This window comes from Bos grunniens, chromosome 21, assembly GCF_055505025.1.
Source record: "Bos grunniens cultivar Pamir isolate PY7600 chromosome 21, Bosgru_T2T1.0, whole genome shotgun sequence".
NCBI classification, from domain to species: domain Eukaryota; kingdom Metazoa; phylum Chordata; class Mammalia; order Artiodactyla; family Bovidae; genus Bos; species Bos grunniens.
In genome coordinates, this window is record NC_141185.1 from 54537859 (window position 1) to 54565391 (window position 27533).

The 27533-nt window shown below is 44.3% G+C and overlaps 1 protein-coding gene across 2 annotated transcripts in view; it reads left to right on the forward strand.

Moving 5' to 3' along the window:
- The window catches only part of SV2B (synaptic vesicle glycoprotein 2B), a 242727-nt gene that overhangs the window by 211370 nt on the left and 3824 nt on the right, over positions 1–27533 (forward strand). For both annotated transcript variants that reach the window (XM_086364760.1, XM_086364761.1), the window contains exons 10-12: positions 11580–11713; positions 15906–16106; positions 23585–23744. In XM_086364760.1, the coding sequence (XP_086220886.1) occupies positions 11580–11713; positions 15906–16106; positions 23585–23744 (495 nt within the window). The remainder of the gene's footprint in view (positions 1–11579; positions 11714–15905; positions 16107–23584; positions 23745–27533) is intronic.

The window sequence follows — 27533 nt, forward strand, 5'->3', positions numbered from 1 at the left end:
CTGATTAAAATTCTAGGTAAAATTATTTACTTTATTAGCTACCACACATGAGGAAGATTACTTTTAGCAGGGAGAGCAAAGAGAAAGAAAGTCAATCTAGAAGAGAGAAGGTTGATTTCACGCATCATAGTGACATGCTACCCACACAGTTAAAAGCTATTTTTAGTGAGGCATCAGTAAAAATTTTCTTCATCTGCAGTGGCTGTGTTTCAGGGCAATAACGCCCCATGAAGCTGCCAAGGGTGGGAAATGTGTTAAACGTACCTTCTGGCTTCAGGTCTGAGGAAGTAGCCAAGACTTGGGGATCTAGGTTCCAAGCCTTGATGGGTCAGTGACTAACTGAACCCTCTATGACCTGTGTAAGCCTCTGATTGCACATCAGAAAGTCATAATATTGAGATAAAATGTCCATCATGCTTCAGGGTTGCTGAAATTATTGTTGTTGTTTAGTTGCTAAGTCGTGTCTGACTCTTTTGCAACCCCATGAACTGTAGCCCGCCAGGCTCCTCTGTCCATGGCATTTCCCCCACAGCAATACTGGGTGTGTTGTGATTTCCTTCTCCAAGGCATCTTCCTGACCCAGGGATCAAACCCATGTCTTCTTTACCACAGAGCCAACAGGGAAGCCCACTACTAAAATACCCCCAGCATAATTTAGAAATTTAATCTAGGTTGTGCATAGTTCTTATAGAGCTTCTTCCTGAATATTTTACAACTGTGCATGCATGCGTAGTCCATTGCTTCAGTCATGTCCAATTCTGTGTGACCCCATGGACTGTAGCCCTCCAGGCTTTTCTGTCCAATGGGATTCCTCAGGCAAGGATACTGGAGTGGGTTGCCATGGCCTCCTCCAGGGGATCTTCCCTCTCCAGGAATCAAACCTGCATCTCCTGCATTGCAGGCGGATTTTTACCCACTGAACTGCGTGGGAAGCCCATTTACAATTAAATAGCTACTAAAAATGGGGTGGCTGTTTTTCCATCAGACCTTTACCCAGGTTATTATTGCAGATCAACAGAAATCCTATTGATCTGGGGATGTTTGAGCTGAGCTCTTTTATTAGCTCTAACAGCCCTGTCATCTGCCAATAACAATTGTTTTGTCTCCTTTCTTTTCTTTTTTATTACATCATGAAATATATCAAATATACAAAGAGTAGAGAATAACACAACAACCCTATTCAGAGCAACCCTATTTATTAGCTTTGTAAAATCATAAACTGTGATGCACTGACTTCGGGCTTCCCTGGTGGCTCAGCTGGTAAAGAATCCGCCTGCAATGCGGAAGACCTGGGTTCAATCCCTGGGTTGGGAAGATGCCCTAGAGAAGGGATAGGCTACCCACTCCAGTGGGCTTCCTTTGTGGCTCAGCTGGTAAAGATTCCATCTGTAATGTGGGAGACCTGGATTCAATCCCTGGGTTGGGAAGATCTCCTGGAGAAGGGAAAAGCTACCTGCTCCTGTATTCTGGTCTGGAGAATTCTGTGTACTGTATAGTCCATGGGTTCACAAAGAGTTAGACACGACTGAGCGACTTTCACACTGACTTCAGATTTTAATATAGATTAAACATCACTCACTCGGTTGCTCTTTTTAATGTTGTTTTTCTTCCTCCCAAGGAGTAATGATCACCACGGTCATAAATTCAGTGTTTTACACGCATGTGTGTTTTTATACTTTCCCATATATTTATGTATCTGTAAACACTGTACAGCATTCTTTTGTGTGCTTTAAATTTTAGGTAAATACCACGCTTTGTTATAGATCAGATCAGATCAGATCAGTCGCTCAGTCGTGTCTGACTCTTTGCCACCCCAAGAATCGCAGCACTCCAGGCCTCCCTGTCCATCACCAACTCCTGGAGTTCACTGAGACTCACGTCCATCAACTCGGTGATGCCATCCAGCCATCTCATCCTCTGTCGTCCCCTTCTCCTCTTGCCCCTAATCCCTCCCAGCATCAGAGTCTTTTCCAATGAGTCAACTCTTCGCATGAGGTGGCCAAAGTACTGGAGTTTCAGCTTTAGCATCATTCCTTCCAAAGAAATCCCAGGGCTTATCTCCTTCAAAATGGACTGGTTGGATCTCCTTGCAGTCCAAGGGACTCTCAAGAGTCTTCTCCAACACCACAGTTCAAACACATCAATTCTTCGGCGCTCAGCCTTCTTCACAGTCCAACTCTCACATCCATACATGACCACTGGAAAAAACATAGCCTTGACTAGACGAACCTTTGTTGGCAAACTAATGTCTCTGCTTTTGAATATGCCATCTAGGTTGGTCATAACTTTCCTTCCAAGCAATAAGCGTCTTTTAATTTCATGGCTGCAGTCACCATCTGCAGTGATTTTGGAGCCCAGAAAAATAAAGTCTGACACTGTTTCCACTGTTTCCCCATCTATTTCCCATGAAGTGCTGGGACTGGATGCCATGATCTTCGTTTTCTGAATGTTGAGCTTTAAGCCAACTTTTTCACTCTCCACTTTCACTTTCATCAAGAGGCTTTTTAGTTCCTCTTCACTTTCTGCCATAAGGGTGGTGTCATCTGCATATCTGAGGTTATTGATATTTCTCCCGGCAATCTTGATTCCAGCTTGTGTTTCTTCCAGTCCAGCGTTTTTCATGATGTACTCTGCATATAAGTTAAATAAACAATATACAGCCTTGACGAACTCCTTTTCCTATTTGGAACCAGCCTGTTGTTCCATGTCCAGTTCTAACTGTTGCTTCCTGATCTGCATACAGATTTCTCAAGAGGCAGGTCAGGTGGTCTGGTATTCCCATTTCTTTCAGAATTTTCCACAGTTTATTGTGATCCACACAGTCAAAGGCTTTGGCATAGTCAATAAAGCAGAAATAGATGCTTTTCTGGAACTCTCTCACTTTTTTGATGATCCAGCAGATGTTGGCAATTTGATCTCTGGTTCCTCTGCCTTTTCTAAAACCAGCTTGAACATCAGGAAGTTCACAGTTCACATATTGCTGAAGCCTGGCTTGGAGAATTTTGAGCATTACTTTACTAGCGTGTGAGATGCGTGCAATTGTGTGGTAGTTTGAGCATTCTTTGGCATTGCCTTTCTTTGGGATTGGAATGAAAACGGACCTTTTCCAGTCCTGTGGCCACTGCTGAGTTTTCCAAATTTGCTGGCATATTGAGTGCAGCACTTTCATAGCATCATCTTTCAGGATTTGGAATAGCTCAACTGGAATTCCATCATCTCCACTAGCTTTGTTTGTAGTGATGCTTTCTAAGGCCCACTTGACTTCACATTCCAGGATGTCTGGCTCTAGTTCAGTGATCATACCATTGTGATTATCTGGGTCGTGAAGATCTTTTTTGTACAGTTCTTCTGTGTATTCTTGCCATCTCTTCTTAATATCTTCTGCTTCTGTTAGGTCCATACCATTTCTGTCCTTTATCGAGCTCATCTTTGCATGAAATGTTCCTTTGGTATCTCTGATTTTCTTTAAGAGATCCCTAGTCTTTCCCATTCTGTTGTTTTCCTCTACTTCTTTGCATTGATCACTGAAGAAGGCTTTCTTATCTCTTCTTGCTATTCTTTGGAACTCTGTATTCAGATGTTTATATCTTTCCTTTTCTCCTTTACTTTTCGCTTCTCTTCTTTTCACAGCTATTTGTAAGGCCTCCCCAGACAGCCATTTTGCTTTTTTGCATTTCTTTTCCATGGGGATGGTCTTGATCCCTGTGTCCTGTACAATGTCACGAACCTCATTCCATAGTTCATCAGGCACTCTATCTATCAGATCTAGGCCCTTAAATCTATTTCTCACTTCCACTGTATAATCATAAGGGATTTGATTTAGGTCATACCTGAATGGTCTAGTGGTTTTCCTTACTTTCTTCAATTTTAGTCTGAATTTGGCAATAAGGAGTTCATGGTCTGAGCCACAGTCAGCTCCTGGTCTTGCTTTTGCTCACTGTATAGAGCTTCTCCATCTTTGGCTGCAAAGAATATAATCAATCTGATTTCAGTGTTGACCATCTGGTGATGTCCATGTGTAGAGTCTTCTCTTGTGTTAGTCTTCTCTTTGTTATAGATGTGAATGTATAATTTTCATACTATAAATTTTGCAATTAGTTTTTTTTGTTGTTATTTTTAGGCCATTTACTTCTTTTATTGTAAATATTTTTAATTGAGGTGTAGTTGATGTACAGTATTGTGTTGATTATAATGTCAGTGCTAATGGGTATCCTGACTTCAGTGGGGGTAATTTGGGTGTCTTCCTTTGAAGTATGATACTTGCTATGTTTTTGATTGGTCTTCTTTATAAAGTTGAGGAAATTCTCTTTTAGGTATGCTGAGGGTGTTTATCATGAAAGCATATTGAATCTGTCACATGCTTTTCTGCATCTATTATGACAATCATATGGCTTTCTCCTTGGACCTATTAATATGATAGATTAAAGTAATATTGTTTCTGGATATTCAACTGTACTTAATTCCTGGGATATATCTTGATCATTCCATGTGATTTTTTTAAAGTAGCAATACATCGACAAATTTGATTTACTAATATTCTTTTTTGTGTTGTTTAGATGTTTATAGCTGTTTTGTTCATAACTGTCAAAATGTGGAGGCAACACACATGTCCTTTATTTTTTATTTTCTACAAAAAATTGTGCAAATATTTCAGATTGGGTTTCAAGTTATTATTCTGTTAAGATTATTTTCAGAGCTGTTTAGGTTCACAGTGAAATTGAGAGGGAGCCACAGGGATGTCCCATATACCATCTGCCGGAACTACCCTATTATCTAGCAATGATCCAAGATGTCCTTGAGCAGGTGAATGGATAAATCAACTGTGGTACATACTGGCCCTGGAATATTATTTAGTGCCAAAGAAGTAAGGGATCAAGTCATACAAAGGCCTTGAGAACCTAAATGCATGTTCCTAAGTGAAAGAAACCTCGCTAAAAAGGCTGCATCCTTATGATTTCAGCTGTATGTCATTCCGAAAAAGGCAAAACTATGCAAATCAGTGGTTGCCAGAGGTTAGGGGAGAGGGAAGTATGGATAAATAAGCAGAGCACAGTGGAAATAGTCTGCATGGTGCCTAACGTCCAGATGGCACTAGTTGTAAAGGCTCTGCCTGCCAGCACAGGGGATGAAAGAGACGTGGGTTTGATCCCTGGGTCTGGGAGATCGCCTGGAGTAAGAAATGGCAATCCACCCCAGAATTCTTGCCTGGAAAATCTCACGGACAGAGGAGCCCTGGCAGGCTACAGTCCCTGGGGTCGCAGAGTTGGACACGACTGAGCATGCATGTGTGCACACACACACGTGCACACACACACACAGAACCACTTATGTTCTATTTAGGATTTTTGCATTTAAATAGGATTGGTGTATATTTTCCTTATACTGTTCTTATTGATCTTTGGTATCAAGGTTATGTGGTGTTATGTAGCTGAGCCATGGTGGCTCAGACCATAAAGAATCTGCCACCAATGCAGGAGACCTGGGTTCGATCCCTGGGTCTGAAAGATCCCCTGGAGTAGGGAATGGCTACCCACTCCAGTATTCTTGCCTGGAGAATTCCATGGACAGAGGAGCCTGGTGGGCTACAGTCCATGAGATCACAAAGAGTGGGACACGTCTGAGCAACTAACACACACACACACACACACACACACACCAAGGTTATGTAACCAAAAGTGGGGTCTGGCTGCTCACTGCTCAAAAGCCAATACAGAGGCCAGGTTGGCGGAAAGCAAAGTTTGCTTTCTTTTGGATGCCGGCAACTCAGTGTTGGGGCAAGGGGAGGAGGTGGACATCTGTCTGAAGGCCAAGCTGCCCCCACTGACAATCAGAGGGCAAGAGCTTTTACAGACGGAGGAAGGGGGCTATATGGAGAAACAGTACAGTCAGCCAACAGTCACCTTGAAATTGGTCATCAGGGGTCTGACCAGTGGTATCTTGACCGTTTTAAGTGCAGTTAATCTTCAGTTCCAGGATTGGTTTGTTTCCATTTCTTTGAGGCTGATTCTTAGAATTCTGACAGCTGATATCACGGCTACAGTCTGGTCTTCATGCCGTCAACTTCTCCACCTGGTGAGGGTGTCAGACACTATTCTGAGCCGTGTCCTGTCAGCTCACAGGACACGGCTCAGAATATTATGAATAGTCCTTGAGAAGGAGCTAAGGGTCCCTGACTATGCGTAATGGCTAAACTATTATTACTTGGTCTCCTTTGACTGTTTTCCTTTGTTTCTGCATGTTTTCACTTCTCTGATGGAACTTATTCTTTGGCTAAAGTTTTTCCACAGACAAAAGGGAGGCTGAGGACATGGGAGGCAAGGACCATAGTATCTTGCTCCTTTTCAGTTATACCCTCTTTTTAAAAATGTTCTAGGATCCGTGTAAAGAGACAGGGTGAGATGTGGTGATTTCAGCACTTAGGTGACCGTAAGCTTAAGAGAAGATGGAGAGAGTAAGTTGGATTTACTGGCAGATCCCCCGAGGCACAAGGACGTGTCCTTAGAGAGTCTGTTTGGCAGATGCAGGGCCGGTATTTCCCATCATATACGTCTGCTTCTCCATGAAATAGTATTTCAACCATTTGATGGCCATTTCCACTCTACTCTTCTTTCCCAGGCTACTTATAGTAAAGATACCTCTCATTTATAAAACCAAATACTAGAGCTGGAAAAAGTCATCTCCTCAATAATGTTATTTTAATGATTTTAAAATACAAGCCTGCAGAGAAGAGACTTGCTTGAAATCTTTTAATGACAGTGCTAAAAGTTGAACTCTATTCTTCATTTTTTGAAAGGTGGTGTCAGAGGTGAAGTTAAAGCCTGATGCCTATGTGTGGAGAATTTAAGAAGTTATTTAGAGTTATACAGAGAATTTAAGAAGTTGCATAGAAGTTATAAACAAAAGACCCTCTGTTTCCTTCATTCTTTAAGCAAAATGAGCCCAAGCATGTATTTTCTGAAGTGATTTTCTTTTTTTCTTAAAGATTTTTTTTAATGTGGACCATCTTAAAAGTCTTTATTAATTTATTACAATATTGCTTCTGTTTTATGTTTTGGGTTTTTGGCCATGGCCGCATGATCCTCATGTGGGTTCGATCCCTGACCAGGGAAGGCAAAGCCTTAGCCTGCCAAGGAAGTCCCCTGACGTGGACAGTTTTCTCATTCCTGCTTTGCTTCATCTCAGATTAGGACCTGATATGAGATAATGTGTGAGAAATTAGAGTTCCGGGTCTTTCCTGAAAAAGTTTCTCTTTTATTTCACTGTATGTGGAAGGCTTACTGTAGGACGGTCCGTGTGTGTGAGCTTTGGGAAAATAGACCCTTTGTTTATTTTCTCTCTGAAAGGTGATATAAATGATGTGAAAGAGAATTTTACACTTAACGAAAAAGTCAGTTGAAGGGTATACATTATATATCATGCCTCTGTGCCTTAGCATATGCTATTCCCTTTGCCTGGAATTCACTTGCACTGCGTCTTGGCTTGGATAGCTTTTATTTATCCTTAAGGAAAAGCGAATATCATGCTGTACCTGACTGTATCATAAGTACCCTTTTGCAATGATCTTGTAGCTTATCTCTAATCTTTTTTAAAAAACAATTTACATCTGGTCGCGCTGTCTTCATTGTTTTTCTTCATAGCATTTCTCTAGTTGCTGCGAGTGGGGGCTGCCCTTCACTGTGCATGAACTTCTGACTGCGTGGCCTCTCTTGTGTGAAGCACAGGCTGCAGGCACACGGGCTCAGTAGCAGCCTGAGGGCTTGGTGGCTCCGCGGCAGGTGGAATCTTCCCCGACCAGGGCCTGAACCCGTGTCCCCTGTGTTGGCAGGTGGACTCTTATTCACTGCACCACCAGGGGAGTCCTACGTATGTCTGAGCTTGATAGTTATCACGCCAGATTTTAATTGTCAGTTTTCTTGTTCCCTCTTTAGTTTTGAGTTTCTTGAGCGTGAGCCCATTCAAGTCGAAATCATGGTGACTGCGTAGGTGCGACTTCTGGCGTAGTTTAGATCACCTGGTGGATGAAGCACTGGGCTTGAGGGTAACTGAAATAAAGTGCTTGTAATAATAATTCCACCGCAGGCTCTGGATCACCAATGGCTTCTGTTTCCTTAAAGGAAGCGTTCCACAAGCTACTTCTGTTAACTTTTCTTTCAGCCTTTGAGACCTCCTGAGTGAAGCATCTTGGACCAGTTCAGTATATAAATTAGGGATCGGAGGAGATGATTTATATAAAAGACTCATAAAATATGCCTTGGCCTTTTCTCCTTTTAACTCTCCTTTTATAACTTTGGCTTTTTATAACTCACTTGGAGATACATTTTAAGGTCTGCCGGTGTCAGACCTGTTATGATTTATGGCCCTTCTTTCTCACCCACCTTCGGCAGAACATTAAAATATCACCGGAGGCCACATCACCAGCCCATTACTGTATTAAAGAGAAGGATATATTAAGAAGGGCAAAGACCTGAGACAGGCTCCAGGAATAGCTTTCCTGAGTAAATACAGTCAGCATACAAATTACATTAATTTTGAAATCAGAGCCATCTTCCTGTAACAAAAGGCTTAGTGATCAGTTTTTCCATAGAAATAGGAAGAGTTCAGCGGTAGCTTTTGGAGGCCGATTCAAATTTAACCCTAAGAAAAACTGTTGAAAACAATTTGACTTTCTTGATCAGGGATTCTCACATTTTCTGAAGTGTAATAATCTGGCATCTTCCTCTGGTGATTATAGTTCAAGAGGTGCAGGTTGGAATGAAGAGAACTCCCATCTTTCGTAATAACCTCCTATTTTATTCTTTTTTTTTTTTTTGGTACCTAAGTTACGTCAGTTTATTTTAACTTTTAAAAATTGGAGTATAATTGCTTTACAATGTTGTGTTGGTTTCTGCTGTGTAACCTTATGTATACATAAATCCCCTGCCTCTTGAGCCTTCCTCCCACCGCCCCCCCAACATCCCACCCCTCAAGGTCATCACAGAACACCAGCCGAGCTCCTGTGCTTCATAGCAGCTTCCTGCTAGCTATCTGTTTTACACATGAAAAGTGAAAGCATTAGTTGCTCAGTTGTCTGACTCTTTGCGACCCCATGGACTGTAGCCCACCAGGCTCTTCTGTCTATGGGATTCTCCAGGCATGAATACTGGAGTGGGCTGCCATTCCCTTCTCCAGGGGATCTTCCCAACCCAGGGATCGAACCCATGTCTCCTGCACTGCAGGCAGATCTTCACCATCTGAGCCCCCACACGGTAGTGTATATACGCCAATGCTACTCTCCCAGCGTGTCTCCCTATTTTATTCTGATGCAAGTGTTCTGGCGACGTCTCCTTGAGAAGCACTGGCCCAGGCCTTCTTACTGCTGAGAGGTCTTTTTGTCAAAGCTAGTAAGATGTGGTTCTAGGTTAGGGTTCTCAGCAGAACATAGCTGATAGTGAAGAGTAAGGGCCGCTGGCCATCGTGTGTGCTCGTGGATGGAATGGTCTGGTGGCGCTGAAGAGCAGCAGCCGTCCTCAGTGCCCTGTGCTGCCTCGGTCACTGGGTCCCCACTGAACTGGAACTGTCTGTTGGCTCCGTTTCTTTTTCCCATTAGGCTTGAGGGCAGGGACCATGTCTTTTCTGTCTGTACTCATAGCACCTAATACCACGCTCGGTAAAACTTTTGTTTAAGACTGAATCAGTGAATGAATTGACAGATGAATGAATGAATAGGGTTGAGATTCTTCACAAATAAAGACACAGCCAAAGGTTTCTCACTTAATAGCTTAACCAACCTTGGGAAATATAACCAGTAGAGGCTGATGTCCCTGTGTGTGAGTCTATGTTTTTAAGTGTCCTGTTGCTTTTTCCTTTTAAGTTTATGTAGGAGTTGAAGTGCTGTCCATGGGGTTGCTAAGAGTCGGACATGACTGAGTGACTTCACTTTGACTTTTCACTTTCGTGCGTTGGAGAAGGAAATGGCAACCCACTCCAGTGTTCTTGCCTGGAGAATCCCAGGGATGGGGGAGCCTGGTGGGCTGCCGTCTATGGGGTCGCACAGAGCTGGGCACGACTGAAGTGACTTAGCAGCAGCAGCAGGAGTTGAAGACGTGCAACAGCTCCAGATGTGGGCTGTGCCTCACAATCATCCAGAGGTTTTACCTCTTATTGACTGTTTCGGTTTTAAGTGAAAAAGTATTATATACACTTGGTATAAAGAAAATTTGTCTGATCCCGGTGGGCTACAGTCTGTGGGGTCACAAAAAGTCGGATACAGCTGAGTGACTAACACTTTCCCTTTCAGCCCCCCGTGTGCCTCCCCAGAGCCGCACACACCTGCCCGTGTCTGCGGCACTCTCTCCAGGTGTGTGCTATGCACTTGCAGGTGTGTCGCCTTATCCTTTCTCACACGAAAGAAAGTCACATGCTATAAATATCACGCTGCATTTCTTTTTTTTTTTCAGTTAACAATACATCTTAAACATGGTTCCAGATTAAGACACACAGATCTGCCTGATTATTACAATGGCTATGGGTGCTCAGTTGCTCGGCCGTGTCTGACTCTTTCCGACCTCATGGACTGTAACCCATCAGGCTCCTCTGTCCATGGGGTTTCCCAAAGAATACTGGAGTGGGATGTCATTTCTTTCTCCAGGGGTTCTTCCTGACCTAGGGATTGAACCTGGGTCTCTTGCATCTCCTGCATTGGCATGTGGTTTCTTTACCACTGCGCCACCCCATGGGTTATGGTCCACGGGGTCGCAAAGAGTTGGACACAACTGAGCACCTGTAGGTGTTATAATAATTAGGTGGATGGCTATGTGTGGTACCGATCTATCTATCCATTCTCTCTATCATCTGTCTACCCTGTCTGTAATCTATTATCTGTTTCTCCTGTCATTTACCTGTCCCCTATTATCTATCGTTTGTCTATCTCTCCATCTATCTTTCTAGTAAGCCATTGCTGTTATCAGCAATGTTGCAGTGAAGATCAGTGAATGGATTTCTTTGAATGCATGAGCAAGTATGTGTATGACAGATTGGTAGAGGTGGTATTCCTAGGTCAAAGGGATAGTGCATTTCAAATTTTGCAAAGCTGCTCTCCAAAGAGCCTGCACCAATTATGTTCACCAGTGTGGACGACATTGCCTGTATTCCCCCACATTTTTGTTGGTTCAATTTTAAAAACAAAAATTCTGAGGCCCTCATACATCTATTGCCTTTAAACCTTTCAAGACCAGCTAAGGGATATTCCTGTTTTTAAAGCTCCTAAACTGAGATATTATGAATATTTTCATGTCATGCTATTTCATGGTTCCATGATTCTGATGCAGAACATCCATGAATCTGCTTTTGGGAATCATAGATTGATGCCTAGAATCCTGTGTGTACCTGGACTAAACATCAGCTCCCATGGTCCTGAGGCTCCTCTCTGTTTATAAATACACGGTGAAGAAAAGGGGAACTAGTTTGGGTTGAAAATAATGTGCTAGAACCTTTTAGTTTGCACTTCTCCTTCTTCTGCCTTTCTGTGTTTTGTGTTTGAGTCTCAAGTCTCCTTTTTTTTCCTGGATGAATCATTTGGGGGCTATTTCTTTTCCCCATAGGTTCACAAAGATGTACTTTAAACATGTACTCTTTGAGGACACGTTATTTGACGAGTGCTATTTTGAGGATGTTACATCGACTGATACCTATTTCAAAAACTGCACCATTGAATCGACCATCTTTTATAACACAGGTAAGAGCGTGAACAGGGTAAGCTTGGTGTCTAGAAATTGTCCGACTGCTCAGCCATAAGCTTTAGGAATAGTAAAGTATTCACTGGTGTGTGTGCTGAGTCTTGGGTTCTTGCCCCAGGCAGGGCACAAAGAAGTTGCCATGCCAAAGATCTCACGTAAAATAGAAATAGAAGCACTGGGCAAGTGTTCTGATCTCAACAAGTGTATGCTCAGGGTCTTTGGTAGGAACAAATTATGACCCAGATTAAAAAAAAATAGCATTCCAAGAGGGTTACATTTTATGCCTGAAGTGCATTCTTGAAGACTTAGCATAATTTGAAACTTATAAAATTCTCACGATAATACATGAAAAGGAAAAACTGCATCTTTTCAAGCTTCATGCATGAAATAAGATAAGAATATTTTAAAATTACACCATTTCAGACTTCCATGATTAAAAAAAAATCACAAAATTCCACCTCTCTCTCACTCCTCATTATTTTTACTGCTCTCGTTATGAATTAATACCAAGTGGAGCTGGGTTACAAGGAAACTAACTAAGCTTTACCAGGGGCTTCACCGATACTGTCTCAAGTAAGAAATGTAGCAACATCCACATCTTACAACTAAGGAAACAGAGGCTTAAGCAACTTACATTAAGGCCACAGATAACAAGTGGGGGAAGCTTGGCTTCATCCCTTAATTGTTAAGCTGTAAAGTCTGTGAGTCTTCCTCTGAAATACTTGCATTGTGTCCGGATCAATGCTTTCTCCCTGGCATTGGCACCATGGCACAGTTTAATGCGAGAACATCTTTTTCCCCTTTATGACGCCAATCTCAAGCAATTCAATATCTGGTCTCTAAATATCCCTGGGTCTTTAAATAGTCCATTATGGAACTTAAAAAAATATTGGGGAGTTTTGTACATTTCATCTTTGGCATATCTTTTATTTTTTTCTTCTTTCAATGTCAGCAAGTACATTTTATTTATGTAAAATATTTTAGGAGTTTCCAAGATAAAATCTGCTATTTCATTAACGTTATATGTATATATATATAATTCTATGAATATATATATTCACAGAATTTAGTGACACTTAAGCCCAAGTAACTTTATGTGTCTGTATACTTCGTATGTATGAACTATATATATATATATATAGGCTTCCCAGGCGGTGCTAGTGGTAAAAAACCCTCCTGCCAGTGCAGGAGACATAAGAGCCACAGGTTCAATCCCTGGGTCAGGAAGATCCCCTGGAGGAGGGCGTGGCAACCCACTCCAGTATTCTTTCCTGGAGAATCCCTTTGGACAGAGGAGCCTGGAGGGCTATAGTCCATAGCGTCGCAAAGAGTTGGATAACACTGGAGCAACTTAGCACACACACACGCACTATATATGTTTATATGTTCCCACACACCACGATATGACACAGATGTTCATACACACTACACACAATTCACGAACATATATACACTACATACCGGCACCCATTATATATACACAGGTGCAATCAAGTCTGCATGTTCACACTTATACGTGTGTGTAGAGACATGGCCAACATATCAATTCATTTAGTAGGGTCTGTGCTTACTAGTCTTCCTAGCATTTAAGAAAGCTATAACACTTATATATGATTATTGCAAAAATTCAAACATTAGGAAGGACGCAGAGTTGAAATAAAGCTTTGTTTCCATCTGGCACTTGATTTCTGATAGTGTTTCCTCTTTTTCCAGAGGGAGCTGCTATGTAACAGTGTCCTTGCAAACCTTTTGTTTATTTACATAGGTAATATACATGTTTGTTTAAAAGTAAATTGATTATATAGCTCATATTGTTGTGACATTTGCTTTTTTAAACTTAATATGCCATAGATATGCAACATCTAACGTGGTAGGTGAGTGAGTGAGAGCTCAGTTGGGTCCGACTGTTTGCGACCCCCATGAACTGTAGTCCGCCAGGCTCCTCTGTCCACGGGATTTCCCAGACAGGAATGCATGCCCTCCTCCAGGGGATCTTCGTGACTCAGGGGCTGAACCCAGGTCTCCTGCATCTCCTGTATTGGCAGGTGGATTCTCTACCACTGTGCCATGTGGGGAGATTGGGATTTTGCAAACACTTGTAGTCATGAAATATCAGAGCTGGGAAGCAGTGGACATCATTAGGTGTTTCCTCCGACTTTCTAGGCAGAAGCTCAGGGGGGTTAACGAGGGCCAGCCACTGAGCCAGTTCCCAAACCCAGGTTTGTGGAGAGCCTATATAGTGATGTTTCTTCTAGAACAGCTGATGTTAGAAGGTACCAGAGAACATGAAACTGGTTCCAAAGCGAATGCTTATTATTACTTTTTAAGACTTTATTTTTTTTAAAGAAAAGTTTTGGGTTTACAACAAAATTAGAAGAAAGATACAGGAATTTCCATATGCTGCCTAGTCACATACCATAGCCTCCGCCATTATCAACATCCCCCACCAGGGTGGTACCTTTGTTATGATGAATGAACCTACACATCATCACCCAAAGTCCATAGTTCACGGTAAGGTTTATTCTTTTTTTGCATAGTAAGGCTTTTGTTTTTAAATTTTAAAGTTTTGAATTGGAGGATAACTGCTTTACGAAGCTGTGCTGGTTTCTGCTGCACAACAGCCTGAGTCAGCTCCATGCGTGCATACGTACCTTCTCTCCGGAGCCTCCCTCCCACCACCCCGCCCTCTAGGTCAGCCCTGAGCCCTGAGCTGAGCTTCCCGTGCTGTCCAGCGCTTCCCACAGCTCCTGTCTCACACGTGGTGGCGTGTATATGTCAGTGCTACCGTCCAGTTTGTCCCCTTCCCCCACCCTCGGTCCATACGCCCATTCTCTGCATCTGTGTCTCTGTTCCCGCCCTGTGAATAGGTTCATCTGTAGCATTTTTCTAGATTCCACATACATATTAGTGCATTCATTTATGAAGCACCTGCCACAAAAGAGTAAATTAGAATTTAAAATTCCACACTCCACATTTTCCCTCTTTCCTCACACATTTCTGCCAAAGCTTCTAAATCTCAAAGTTTAGTTACAGATAGGAACAGACTTCCAGAGCAATAGGTGGAGGGAAAGGTCTTTATTCTTGGTGTTGGCCATTCAATGGGCTTGGATACATGGATAATATGCATCATTGTAACATCATGCAGAGTATTTTTACTCTACCTAGTCATCTATTTCCTGCCTAACCTCCACAACCACTGAGCCAATGGTGTTTATTTAGAAGCATGCTCAGGTTTTTGCAAGGGCGTTGGAGTGACTGGCTCAATCTGGACCCAGTTCTCTGGTCATTTGCCTCTTGTAAGCTGGGAATCCTTGAAGGAGTACCCCAGGCAGGGTGGGCCTCAGCGTCATATTGTTGATCCAAACAGGGCTGTTACCTGACTTGAAAGATGTTCTACTTGCACATGTCCCTCAGTGAATGTTCATTTCATTTCTCCTTGCTTAGAGAAACTTACACAAGTTGTTACATTTTTAAAGAGTTCTTGCTACATCCCCACCTTGCCCCCTGTTGGTACTGTTGTCCTTCAGTTCCTAAGTCACGTCTGACTCTGACTCTACGATCCCGTGGACTACAGCACGCCAGGCTTTCCTGTACTTCACTATCTCCCAGAGTTTGCTCAAATTCACGTCCATTGAGTTGGTGATGCCATCCAACCATCTCCTCCTCTGTCGCTCCCCTCTCCTCCTGCCCTCAGTCTTTCCCAGCATCAGGATCTTTTCCAGTGAGTAGGCTCTCCACATCAGGTGGCCAAAGTATTGGAGTTTCAGCTCCAGCATCAGTCCTTCCAATGAATATTCAGGATTGATTTCCTTTAGAATCAACTGGTTTGATCTCCTTGAAGTCCAAGGGACCCTCAAGAGTCTTCTCCAGCACCATAACTTGGAAGAATCTGTTCTTTAGCGCTCAGCTTTCTTAACGGTCCAACTCTCATATCTGAACAGGACTACTGGAAAGACCATAGCTCTGACTATACAGACCTTCGTCCACAAAGTGACGTCTCTGCTTTTAAATATGCTGTCTAGGTTTGTCATCACCACGTGTTTCCTTGACTTTGTCTGATGGCCAGGGGGTGGTGCTGCCTGCCCAAGGAAGGGGAGTAACTCCAATCCCTGCCTCCGCCCCCAGTCTCCCCAGCACTCTCCCCCCTCCATCCCTGTTTCACATGAGCCACATGTTTCCTTCTGTCTGCAGACCTCTATCAACATAAATTCATCAACTGTCATTTTATCAACGTCACCTTTCTGGAGCAGAAGGAGGGCTGCCACATGGACTTAGAGCAAGACAACGACTTCCTGATTTACCTCGTCAGCTTCCTTGGCAGTCTGTCTGTCTTGCCTGGGAACATCATTTCTGCCCTGCTCATGGACAGAGTCGGAAGACTCAAGATGATTGGTGAGTTGTCAGGGATGTCACGTCTGTATTCTACTGGGCTAGGGCAGAGGCTTAAAGTGGAGGGAAAGCAGTGGGATTTCCCTTTTTCTTTTTCAAGAAAACTTGCACAGGAAACCACGGAGGTAAGATGGATTCTCCTGGTATAGAACCAAGTCTGCAAAACCCCAGGGCACCTTGGAGATCTCTGAGATCCGTAGTCCAGGTCAGGCACAAGCCTTCGTTTCCTGATTCAGCAATTCTATTAGCACTTTAGTAGGATGTTAAATGGCAACACTCCAGTGTTCTTGCCTGGAGAATCCCAGGGACGGGGGAGCCTTGTGGGCTGTCTCTGGGGTCGCACAGAGTCGGACACGACTGAAGCGACTGAGCAGCAGCAGCAGCAGCAGCAGGATGTTAAATACGTCTGCTGTACCCACTTTGTATTCCTCTTGGTGGAAAAATACACTAAAATGCTTTTAAATGAGCATCAGTTTCATTTGATCATCTTAGATGAATCTCGTTACTTTTTATTATTTAATAGTAATAACATTCTGGCTTTGGAGTTGGACAGGCTCATGTTGGAATCCAGTCTTTGACTTTGGACATGTTGCTTTACCTCCCTGGGCCTCATTTTATAGATAAGTAGACTTATGATGAGCTGGCAGGGGTTTGTGAGAATTTAACACAGTGCACCCAAAGCATCTCCTAGCGCTCGGTGCATTGCAGGTTCTCATGTCTGCCTTGCTTCATTCTGCCAGATTTGCAGCAGTTTGTTACCAAAACACAAGCCAGGCATGGTGAACAAGAAACAAAATATATATACACCCAGAGCCAGGGTAAACGTGGGGCTTCCCAGGGGGCACTAGTGGTGAAGAGTCCACCTGCCAGTGCGAGATATGCAAACGATACAAGTTCAATCCTTGGATCGGTGGTGGGAGGAGGAATGGCAACCCAATCCAGTATTCTTGCCTGGAGAATCCCATGAACAGAGGAGCCTGGCAGGCTACAGTCCATGGGGTCACGAAAGAGTTGGACACGACTGAGCGACTGAGCACAGCACAGGGAAAATGTATACAGGAGAATATGGTCAAGGGGCTTCCCTGGTGGCTCAGTGGTAAAGAATCCGCCTGCCGATGCCGGAGACATGGGTTCAATCCTTGGTCCAGGAAGATCCCACATGCCCTGAGGCAACTAAGTCCATGCACCACAACTGTTGCGCTTGTGGTCTAGAGCCTGGGAGCCACAACTACTGAAGCCTGCGTGCCTAGAGTCTGTGCTCTGAAACAGAGAAGCCTCCGCAGTGCAAAGCCCTCACACTGCAATGAAGAGTAGCTCCCGCTGTCGCAGCTAGAGAAAAGCCCACGCAGCACCGAAGACTCAGCACAGCCAAAAATAAATTAATAAAATTATTAAAGAAAGAATATGAGTCAAGGCCAGGGGAGGGGGAGCAGACAGTATGCTGATACACATGCCATGAGTTCGGCCCCAGGGATGTAGTTGTCAGGGAAAATTAATTCCAAGATCCTCAAAGGACACAAAATAAATTGCAGAGTCTCTTTGTCAATAAGTAGTTGCATGGATATTTAGAATGGTGAGCCCAAGACATGCCTGTGGTTTCTGCTTTTTAATCTCGTCGAGATGATGGTGATGTCTCAGGCATAGCAGATTGAGCTGTGTCCTCTTCAGCCACAGTGTTCTGGTTAGACCCGAAACCTGATGCGGGAAGATGGTGGCTTATCAACTTCTGTGATGTCTGTGCCCAGCTCGGTGTCTGCCACTGAGTCATGGCTGAGTCGCGCTGTGGGACCGACAGAATCAGCTAAGATGACCTCTTTCCTGGATGAGTTGGAGGCACCAGGTTTTTCAGCAGGAAGGTCCTGCAGGGTGGCGTGGTGTCAGAGACTGGTGGCTGGGAGTCAGCTGGCCATCTTGGCCCTGGCTTTGTGAGTCTGCACGACTTCCTCAACTGCTCTGAGGTTCTCTTCCACGAAGGTTAAAATAATACCTGTTTGCTCCAGTGAGAGTAAGTGTGTGACACGTCTGCCACTGGCCCTTTTTTTAAACTTTGGAAATATTAGTATGTAATGAGCTAGACAAATAGCGTGTTTCAAGCAGTCTCTGTCAGTCTGTGTAATAACAACCTAGAGAAGAAAAACAGGCGACTGAAGCCATACATTTTTACTTGGCACTTGAACTAAATCAATTGGAGTGGCTCTGACAGGTCTATTTTTATGGGAAAAAACCCCACGGTTTTGGAGAAGAAAAGAGCAATCTTCATACAAGAAAGTGAATTTCTTGTTCTTTTTTTTAAAAAATGATTTATTTATTTATTTTTGGTGGTGCTGGGTCTTTGTTGCTGCACACAGAGCAACAGGGCCTGGGGGCTGCTCTCTAGTTGCGGGGCGCAGGCTTCTCATTGCAGCAGCTTCTCTTGCTGCAGAGCGCGGGCCCTAGGATGCCTGGGCTTCAGGAGCTGTGGCTCGTGGGCTCAGTAGTTGCCTCTCCTGGGGTCTAGAGCACAGGCTCAGTAGTTGTGGCACATGGCCTTAGATGCTCCATGGTTTTGGGGATCTTTCTGGACCAAGGATCGATTCTGAGTCTCCTGCATTGGCAGGCAGACTGTTTACCACTGAGCCACCAAGGAAGCTCTCTCATAAGGTACTGAATGTATTTCTCTGTCCTATACAGTAGGACCTTGTTTATCCATTCCATATATAATAGCTTCAGGTTAGTAATATTTTTCTTAATTTAAAAATTTCTTTGTTTATTTTATTTTCCGCTATGCTGGGTCTTTGTTGCTGCCTGCGGGCTTGCTCTGGTTCTGGAGCGCAGGGGCTGCTCTCTAGCTGTGTGCGTGGGCTTCTCATTGCAGTGGCTTCTCTTGTGGCAGAGCATGGTCTCTAGGGCCCGAAGACTCCGTAGTTGTGATGGAAAAGTTTAGTTGCCCTGAGGCATGTGGGGTCTTCCTGCACCGAGGACCGATCCCGTGTCCCCGGCCTTGGCAGGTGGATTCTTAGCCACTGCACCACCAGGGAAGTCCCCGGGAAGTGGATTTCTATCACAGGTCTTTTAAGTCCTAGGGTTGAATAGTGAATTCTGTGTCAGCTCCGAAAGAGTTCTTGGGAGATGAGGGTGGATGAAGGGTTGGGGGCAGGGGGGTGCCCCTGTGAACGAGAATGGACCGCCCCCCTCAACCAAGGGTGCAGGGAGGGCTGAGCACAGGGAGCAGGCGGGGCAGGGAGACAGCACATATTCTTTCCTTCTCCATGGAGTCTCTTCTTGTCATCATGAATGCATCCCAGCTGAAAATAGAGTTCTCCAATGCTAACTAGTCGTACTCCCCAAACTGGATATCTGCAGCTAATACTTACCATTCATCATTCTTTATATGTTGTTCAGTCACTCAGTCGTGTTCAGCTCTTTGAGATCCCATGGATTGCAGCATTCCAGGCTTCCCTGTCCTTCACTATCTTCTGGAATTGGCTCAAACTCATATCCATTGAATCAGTGATACCATCCAACCATCTTGTCCTCTGTCGTCCCCTTCTCCTCCTGCCTTCAAGCTTTCCCAGCATCAGAGTCTTTTCTAATGAGTCAGTTCTTTGCATCAGGTGGCCAAAGTATTGGATCTTCAGCTTCAGCATCAGTCTTTCCAATGAATATTCAGGGTTGATTTCCTTTAGGATTGACTGGTTTGATCCCCTCACTGTCCAAGGGACTCTCAAGAGTCTTCTCCAGCACCACAGTTCAGAAGCATCAATTCTTTGGCACTCAGCCTTCCTTATGGTCCAACTCTCACATCCATACATAACTACGGGAAAAACCATAGCTTTGAATATATAGACCTTTGTCTTCATATTTTCATCTTTTACTAATGTCTGTTTCATTTCTGAGCAAGACTGTTAAAAGCTCATACAGTGTTCTTTTTGTATCTTTAGAAAAAGGTCTGGTGTACAGAGTATTAACTGCTATATTCTCAGGGCCCAGTACCTACCCAGTACTCAGTTAATGTCTCGATGTGATGTGGAGTGATCTGTTTTGAAATTGCCTTTCCCAAGACCCTCAGACAACCCCCAGTCAAGTCTGCTGGAGCATCATTTATCCTGCTTACTCTGCCACTGTGCCCTCTTCGGGCCAGAATTGTGCCTTGTTAACAGCAGAGAAGAAACTTTTCCTGATGAGCCTGTTATTCCTCATTTATTCAGTTTAATAAACATTAATTTGTCCAGGACAGTTCTCCACCAGGCTGTGTGGTCAGCAATGGGAATACGATGCTAATTGAGACAGACAGCATCCTTGTGCTTAAGGAAAAAATGATCTGTTGGAGAGATAGACATAAACTAGAAATTTCATTGAACTAACACTTAGGAAGTGCTTATTAGAGGTCAGATTTTGTTCCAGGCATTTTGTAAATATTAATATATTTAACCTTCACTGTAACCCTGTGATAGGGAAAGTGAGACAGCTCAGGGAGGTTAAGTGTCTGACTCAAGATCACACAGGGGCAGCTGGGGTTGACCTCAGGCCTCTCCAAAACAAGGAGAATAAGGACTAATGATGAGAGTGGAAGCACTGGGGACCAGGGGGATCTATAGTGGGAAGACTCAACATAGTCAATCCTAAAGGAAATTAACCTTGAATATTCATTGGAAGGACTGTTGCTGAAGCTGAAACTTTAGTACTTTGGCCACCTAATGTGAAGAGCCAGTTCACTGGAAAAGACCCTGATGCTGGGAAAGATTGAGGGCAGGAGGAGAAGAGGGGGACAGAGGATGAGATGGTTGGATGGCATCACTGACTCAATGGACATGAGTTTGAGCAAACTCCAGGACATACTGGAGGACAGAAGAGCCTGATGGGCTACAATCCAGCGAGCGGCGGGAGGGGGGTCTCAAAGAGTCAGATATGACTTAGCAACTGAACAACAGCAATGGTTCCCTATGATTTCTTTGATGATAATATTTTGTGTTCAATAAACATTGTACACCAAAGCCCACGGCTGGCCACTTTGAGCAATGCATGCATGTTGACGATACGGTTCTCAGGGCACTTGTGGTCCAGTAGATAGCAGTCTCCTCCCACTCTAGTTCTCTCCTCACTGCTGGAAAGAGGTTAGCATGCTACCCAGCCACAGCCCTATCCTTCCCCAGAATCAGCAGAATGCAGCTGGACAGTTACCGTCCCCCAGCTCGTCAGCAGGGTTTGGCATGAGTCTCAGCGGCTCCGGGTCTGATGGCGAGGCTCCAGGCACAGGTGTCCCCCCTACCCCACCCAGGGAGGCACTTGCAGGGGAGGCCAGACCAGCATTCTGGTTCCTTCGCAACCTGAAGAACTCCCTCCTCCAGGCTCCTGATCCCTGGTGGGGACTCCTCTCTGTTTCCCAGCTGGTTGGTTGGGACCTGCTTATTTTCTTCCTTTCTGCCAACTATTCCCACCATATTTCCTGACATACTCTTGATCCCTGCCTTGCACCCACTCAAGACTTCCCCAGCTCTTCTGGGCTGGATGTATTGAATTTGGGTAGGGTGTGACTTAGCCTTCTTTCAAGGGGATCTCTTGTTATTAACTGTATCACCCAGAGTCCTGGTGGGAAAAGGAATTCACCCAAGATAGTTCTGGTGAAGACTGTACGATGGAGCAGCATTTAAATGTGTGGGCAGGGTTATGGGGATAGATGAGGTTGATGAGACCCCCAGATACTAGTGACAGTGGGCAGCAGGCTCTATCTCTAGGGACAGAGGGAGAAAACAGCAGTAACTGAACCCAGAGAGAGCTAGAACCAAGGAGGAGGAGGCATCCGGGAGAAACTATAGTCCTGGAGGGATGGAACATTTGCCCCAAAAAGGGCTTATAAAGCAGGCTGGGAACTGGCATGAAATACCCCGAGCCCTTCCTCCCTGCAACTGACAAGGGAGCCAGCTGCAGGCATGCCGTCCACAGGGGTTAGCTTCCTGGGGCACAGGGCAGGGCTGAGGAGGGTAGCTTAGATGTCTGGGATGCAGGTGGCATACATAAGAGTGCGCAGCGGGGCTCTTGATCAGGTGTTCTTCTGTAACCGGTGTCCAGTTGAACTTGAGCTCCATGAGAATGGAGTCTTAAAAAAAAGATGATTGCCTATGCTCTGTGACAGCCTGGAGGTGTGGGATGGGGAGGGAAGTTGGGGGAGGTTTAAGAGGGAGAGGACATATGTATGCTTGTGGCTGATTCGTGTTGATGTGTGGCAGAAACTGTCACTATATTGTAAAGTAATTATCCTTCAATTAAAAATTAAGGGGCTTCCCTGGTGGCTGAGTTGGAAAAATCCCTGGGAGAAGGCAAAGGCTACCCATTCCAGTATTCTGGCCTGGAGAATTCCATGGACAGTCCATGGGGTTGCAAAGAGTCGGACAAGACTGAGCGACTTTCACTTATACTGCTGGCTTAGCTGGTGAAGAATCTGCCTGCAATGTGGGAGTCCTGGGTTTAAAAAATTTTTCATTTATTTATTTATTTTTGGCTGTACTGGGTCTTCGTTGCCATGCCGGCTTGTCTCTAGGTGCGGCGAGGGGGAGCTCCCCTCTTGTTGTGGAACACGGGCTCTAGGGCAACAGGCTTCAGTATTTGTGGCTCCCAGGGGCTCTGGAGCAGGGCCTCAGTTGCCCTGTGGCCTGTGGGAGTTTCCTGGGATCAGGAACTGAATCTGTGCCTCCTGCATTGGCAGGCAGATTTGTTACCACTGAGCCATCGGGGAAGTCCCAAGAATGGAGTCTTCTGACATTGATGAATTTCAGGCACCTTAGGAAGTCTGGCATATATTAGTTTCTGAACTAAGATCCACCCTCTCTGCCTTGTCTTCAGTTACTCTGGGCTGGACAGTACTCAGTTCAGTTCAGTTCAGTCGCTCAGTTGTGTCCGACTCTTCGTGACCCCATGAACCGCAGCACGCCAGGCCTCCCTGTCCGTCACCAACTCCTGGAGTCCACCCAAACCCATGTCCATAGAGTCGGTGATGCCATCCAACCATCTCATCCTCTGTTGTCCCCTTCTCCTCCTGCCCTAAATCTTTCCCAGCATCAGGGTCTTTTCAAATGAGTCAGCCCTTTGCATCAGGTGGCCAAAGTATCAGAGTTTCAGCTTCAACATCAGTCCCTCCAAAGAACACCCAGGACTGATCTCCTTCAGAATGGACTGGTTGGATCTCCTTGCAGTCCAAGGGACTCTCAAGAGTTTTCTCCAACACCACAATTCAAAAGCATCAATTCTTTGGTGCTCAGCTTTCTTCACAGTCCAACTCTCACATCCATACATGACCACTGGACAGTACTAGGGAGGGAGAATCTTGAAATCCTTCCTGGGGGCTCATTCTGGTGACATGACCCATGCAGAAGGCTCTAATTCCATGGCTGGGGTGCCATGTGGGGGTCCAAGCTGTGCTCTCTGTGTGTGGAGATGAACCTGCTTTTGCAGGTGTTGTCTGACTTGGGTTTCATGTTTCTTTCTCCTCTGATCTCCCTGGGCAGGTGGCTCCATGCTCATCTCGGCCGTCTGCTGCTTCTTCCTGTTTTTCGGCAACAGTGAGTCTGCGATGATCGGCTGGCAGTGCCTGTTCTGCGGGACCAGCATTGCTGCCTGGAACGCGCTGGATGTGATCACAGTGGAGCTGTATCCCACCAACCAGAGGTCAGCTCCTCTCTGTGCTTCCCTTGGGACTTGCTTGGGCTTCTTTAGCCAGGAGTCAGCCTGCCCCGAGATCCTCCACTGTGGCCGTCTTGGTCTTCTTGGAGTTCGATGGACCAAATGTCTCTTGGGTTGTTGAGTTTCTCTTGCCCAGAGGCTGGCATAGGCCTGGGCTTGGGAAGGCTTAAGGCTTGATAGAGTGGGTTGGATGGCAAGATGTAAAGGACCAGGGCAAACCTTGTCCAGGAGAGAGGAGCCAGGGCCAAACCTATGTATGTGCCACCCAAAGGGAGGTGAGAACAGGCCTGCCAGTGGGACATGAAGGAGACAGGGGAAGAGCTGGACAGACAAAGCGTGGAGCAGAAATAAAGGTGGCATGAGGCACGATGGTTAGGATTTGCAGAGAATGTGGCAGGAACACGCAGCGTTTATTTTCTTTCATGCACACTCTTTAGGAAGAGGTCTGATTTAAAGGCATAGAATCAAGGCCCATCGCTTAGCAGGTAATTTCTTCTCATGGAGGGGGAATTTTTTTCTTCTGTGGATTTTTTCTTTATTTAATAGATAAGTTACACAGACAGTGTAAAATCAGACAGTGGAAAAACAAGATTTACAATGAAAAGTTCAATCTTTTTTCCACCATAGGCTGCTAGTTCCGCTCTCAGAAGCAGCAATTGCTACCAGTTTCTCGTGTACTCGTTAGAAATATTCTTTGCATGAATGGGAATGCGTGTGTGTATGTGTTTGTGTGTGTATGTGTTTGTGTGTTTTGCTACCATCTCTGTGTGTATGTTACCATCCCGCCCTTCAAAACCAAGATGAGAACATGCTAACATTCTATGCCATGCTTTATTCTCACAGGCATGTATTTTGGAGATTGTTCCATGTCACTTTCTCAGTATTTTAAATGGATTCATAGTATGTGGAGGGGGGATTTTTCAGGACTGCATGTGAGTGGCTCTTGGGCCAGAAATAAGTGTGAAGTGTTGTGGAAGGCAAGTAAATGCAATTCTGCAGAAAATAATGATATTCCCAAGATTGACAACAGAGGTATTGGATTACAGATAGCTATGGAAAAGCACAGAATACTGTATTTGAAACCTCTTCTGTTAATCAAAGAACTTCTATTACAAAAAATAAGAGGTGGAAAGTTACTGTTTCAGTGATATGTGGTTTTAAATCCAGGGAACCTAAGGGAATTAAACAAAGAGAGTAATAGAAACAATAAAATAATTTGGTAAAATGGTCAATAATAAAACTGACATAAGAATTTATAGATCTTCAAAAAGATCAAATATTAAAAATAAAATGAAATTCATTAATAATGGAAGAAATCATAGAATATTTTAGAATCCATTTGATGAGAAAACTGAAAAGCTTATGTGAAGAAATCATAAAACTTTACTGAGAGATATGAAATAAAACTTAAATATATGTCAATATGTATCTAAGAAGATTTAACCTCACAAAAATGTTAAGTATTTTTCAGCTTTTGAAGCATTCATTCACAACTCGATGAGATTTTTTTTTTTCCCACCCTGGGAAACTCGAAAAAAATGACTGTAAAGTTTATTTGGAGAAATACACATATGAAAATATCCAAAAAATTCTGAAAACAAAAAGACTGGGGTTGGAGTTGGAAAAAAATGGATAAAGATAAAGTGTGGCATGGTTATAGAAAAAATGTAAAAAGAATTTAAAGTAAAAATATATATATTCTTTATAAACTTGTGGTATGAAATACAGACAGTTTACTTAATTTGAGTCGGACTAGTGCTCAGAACATGGGCTTCTAAGGTAGCTTAGTGACTTGTAAAGAAAGCTATGACAAACCTAGATAGCATATTAAAAATCAAAGACATTGCTTTGGTGACGAAGGTCTGTATAGTCAAAGCTATAGTTTTTCCAGTAGTCACATATGGATGTGAGAATTGGACCATAATGAAGGCTGAGCACTGAAGCATCAATTGATGCTTTTGAACTGTGGTGTTGGAGAAGACTCTTGAGAGTCCCTTGGACTGCAAGGACATACGACCGATTGATCCTGAAGGAAATTAACCCTGAATATTCTTTGGAAGGACTGATGCTGAAACAGAAGCTTCAGTACTTTGGCCACCTGATGTAGAGAGCCAACTTATTGGAAAAGACCCTGATGCTGGGAAAGAGTGAAGGCAGGAGGAGAGGGGACAACAGAGGATGAGATGGTTGGATGGCATCACTGACTCAGTTGACATGAATTTGAGCAAACTCCAGGAGGTGGTGAAGGACAGGAAAGCCTGGGGTACTGCAGTTCATGAGGTCGCAAAGAGTCAGACACGACTGAACGACTGAAAGACAGCCAATTCAGGAGACGCACAAGTCAAGGGTTCAGTCCCTGGGTTGGGGAGATCCCCTGGAGAAGGAAATGGAAACCCAATCCAGTATTCTTACCTGGAAAATTCCAATAGTGCTTAGAGTATTGCCTGTATACATAAATGGAGTCAGAAGACAATTGATGGTTAACAGTAGTTATCACTGGGAAGTGTGGTTAATACCATTTAGGATTAGGTTCTGCCATGAGTGAGAGACTCCAGATATTAATAAGACAGATGTAGGCAGATAGGAACTGAGGGCTCTTTTTATCTTGTTTCTTCCTCTTTCATGACCTCAGTCATGGTCTGCAGTGAGACCGTCTACACTCCAGGAAGCAAGATGGAAGGAAAAAGGACTCTTTAAAACAAAACAAAACTTTTTATTTTATATTGGAGTGGTTTTTCCTATGGTCATGTATGGATGTGAGAGTTGGACTGTGAAGAAGGCTGAGCACTGAAGAATTGATGCTTTTGAACTGTGGTGTTGGAGAAGACTCTTGAGAGTCCCTTGGACTGCAAGGAGATCCAACCAGTCCATTCTGAAGGAGATCAGCCCTGGGATTTCTTTGGAAGGAATGATGCTAAAGCTGAAACTCCAGTACTTTGGCAACCTTTGGCCACCTGATGCGAAGAGTTCACTCATTGGAAAAGACTGATGCTGGGAGGGATTGGGGGCAGGAGGAGAAGGGGATGACAGAGGATGAGATGGCTGGATGGCATCACTGACTCAATGGACGTGAATCTCAGTGAACTCCGGGAGTTGGTGATGGACAGGGAGGCCTGGCGTGATACGATTCATGGGGTCGCAAAGAGTCGGACACGACTGAGCGACTGATCTGATCTGATACCCACTCCAGTATTATTGGGCCTCCCTGATAGCTCAGTCAGTAAAGGGCCTGCCTGCAATGTGGGAGACCTGGATTTGATCCTTGGGTTGGGAAGATCCCCTGGAGGATCCCTGGAGAAGGGCATGGCAACCCACTCCAGTATTCTTGCCTGGAGAATCCCATGGACAGAGGAGCCTGGCTGGCTACAGTCCATGGGGTCACAAAGAGTCGAACACGACTGAGCAACTAAGCACACAGCACATAGCCAATTAGCAATGCTGAGATAGTTTCAAGTGAATAGCAGAGGGACTCAGCTATTCATTTACATGTATCCATTCTCCCCCAAATGCCCCTCCCATCGAGATGGCCACATGACATTGACTAGAGTTCCCTGTGCTATGCAGTTGGAAAAGACCACTCTTGACATCTCTTAAGGAAGTTTCTCAGGAACTGCCACTTGTACTTATATCCCATTGGCTTCAACTTACTCACATGGCTAGGCTCAGAAGCACAGGAGTCTGGGAAATACAGTCTTATATCTGGAGATCTGCTATTTAGGCAGAACTGTTTTTGCCTCAAGAAGGTAGAGGAGTTATTAATGGGGAACACTTACA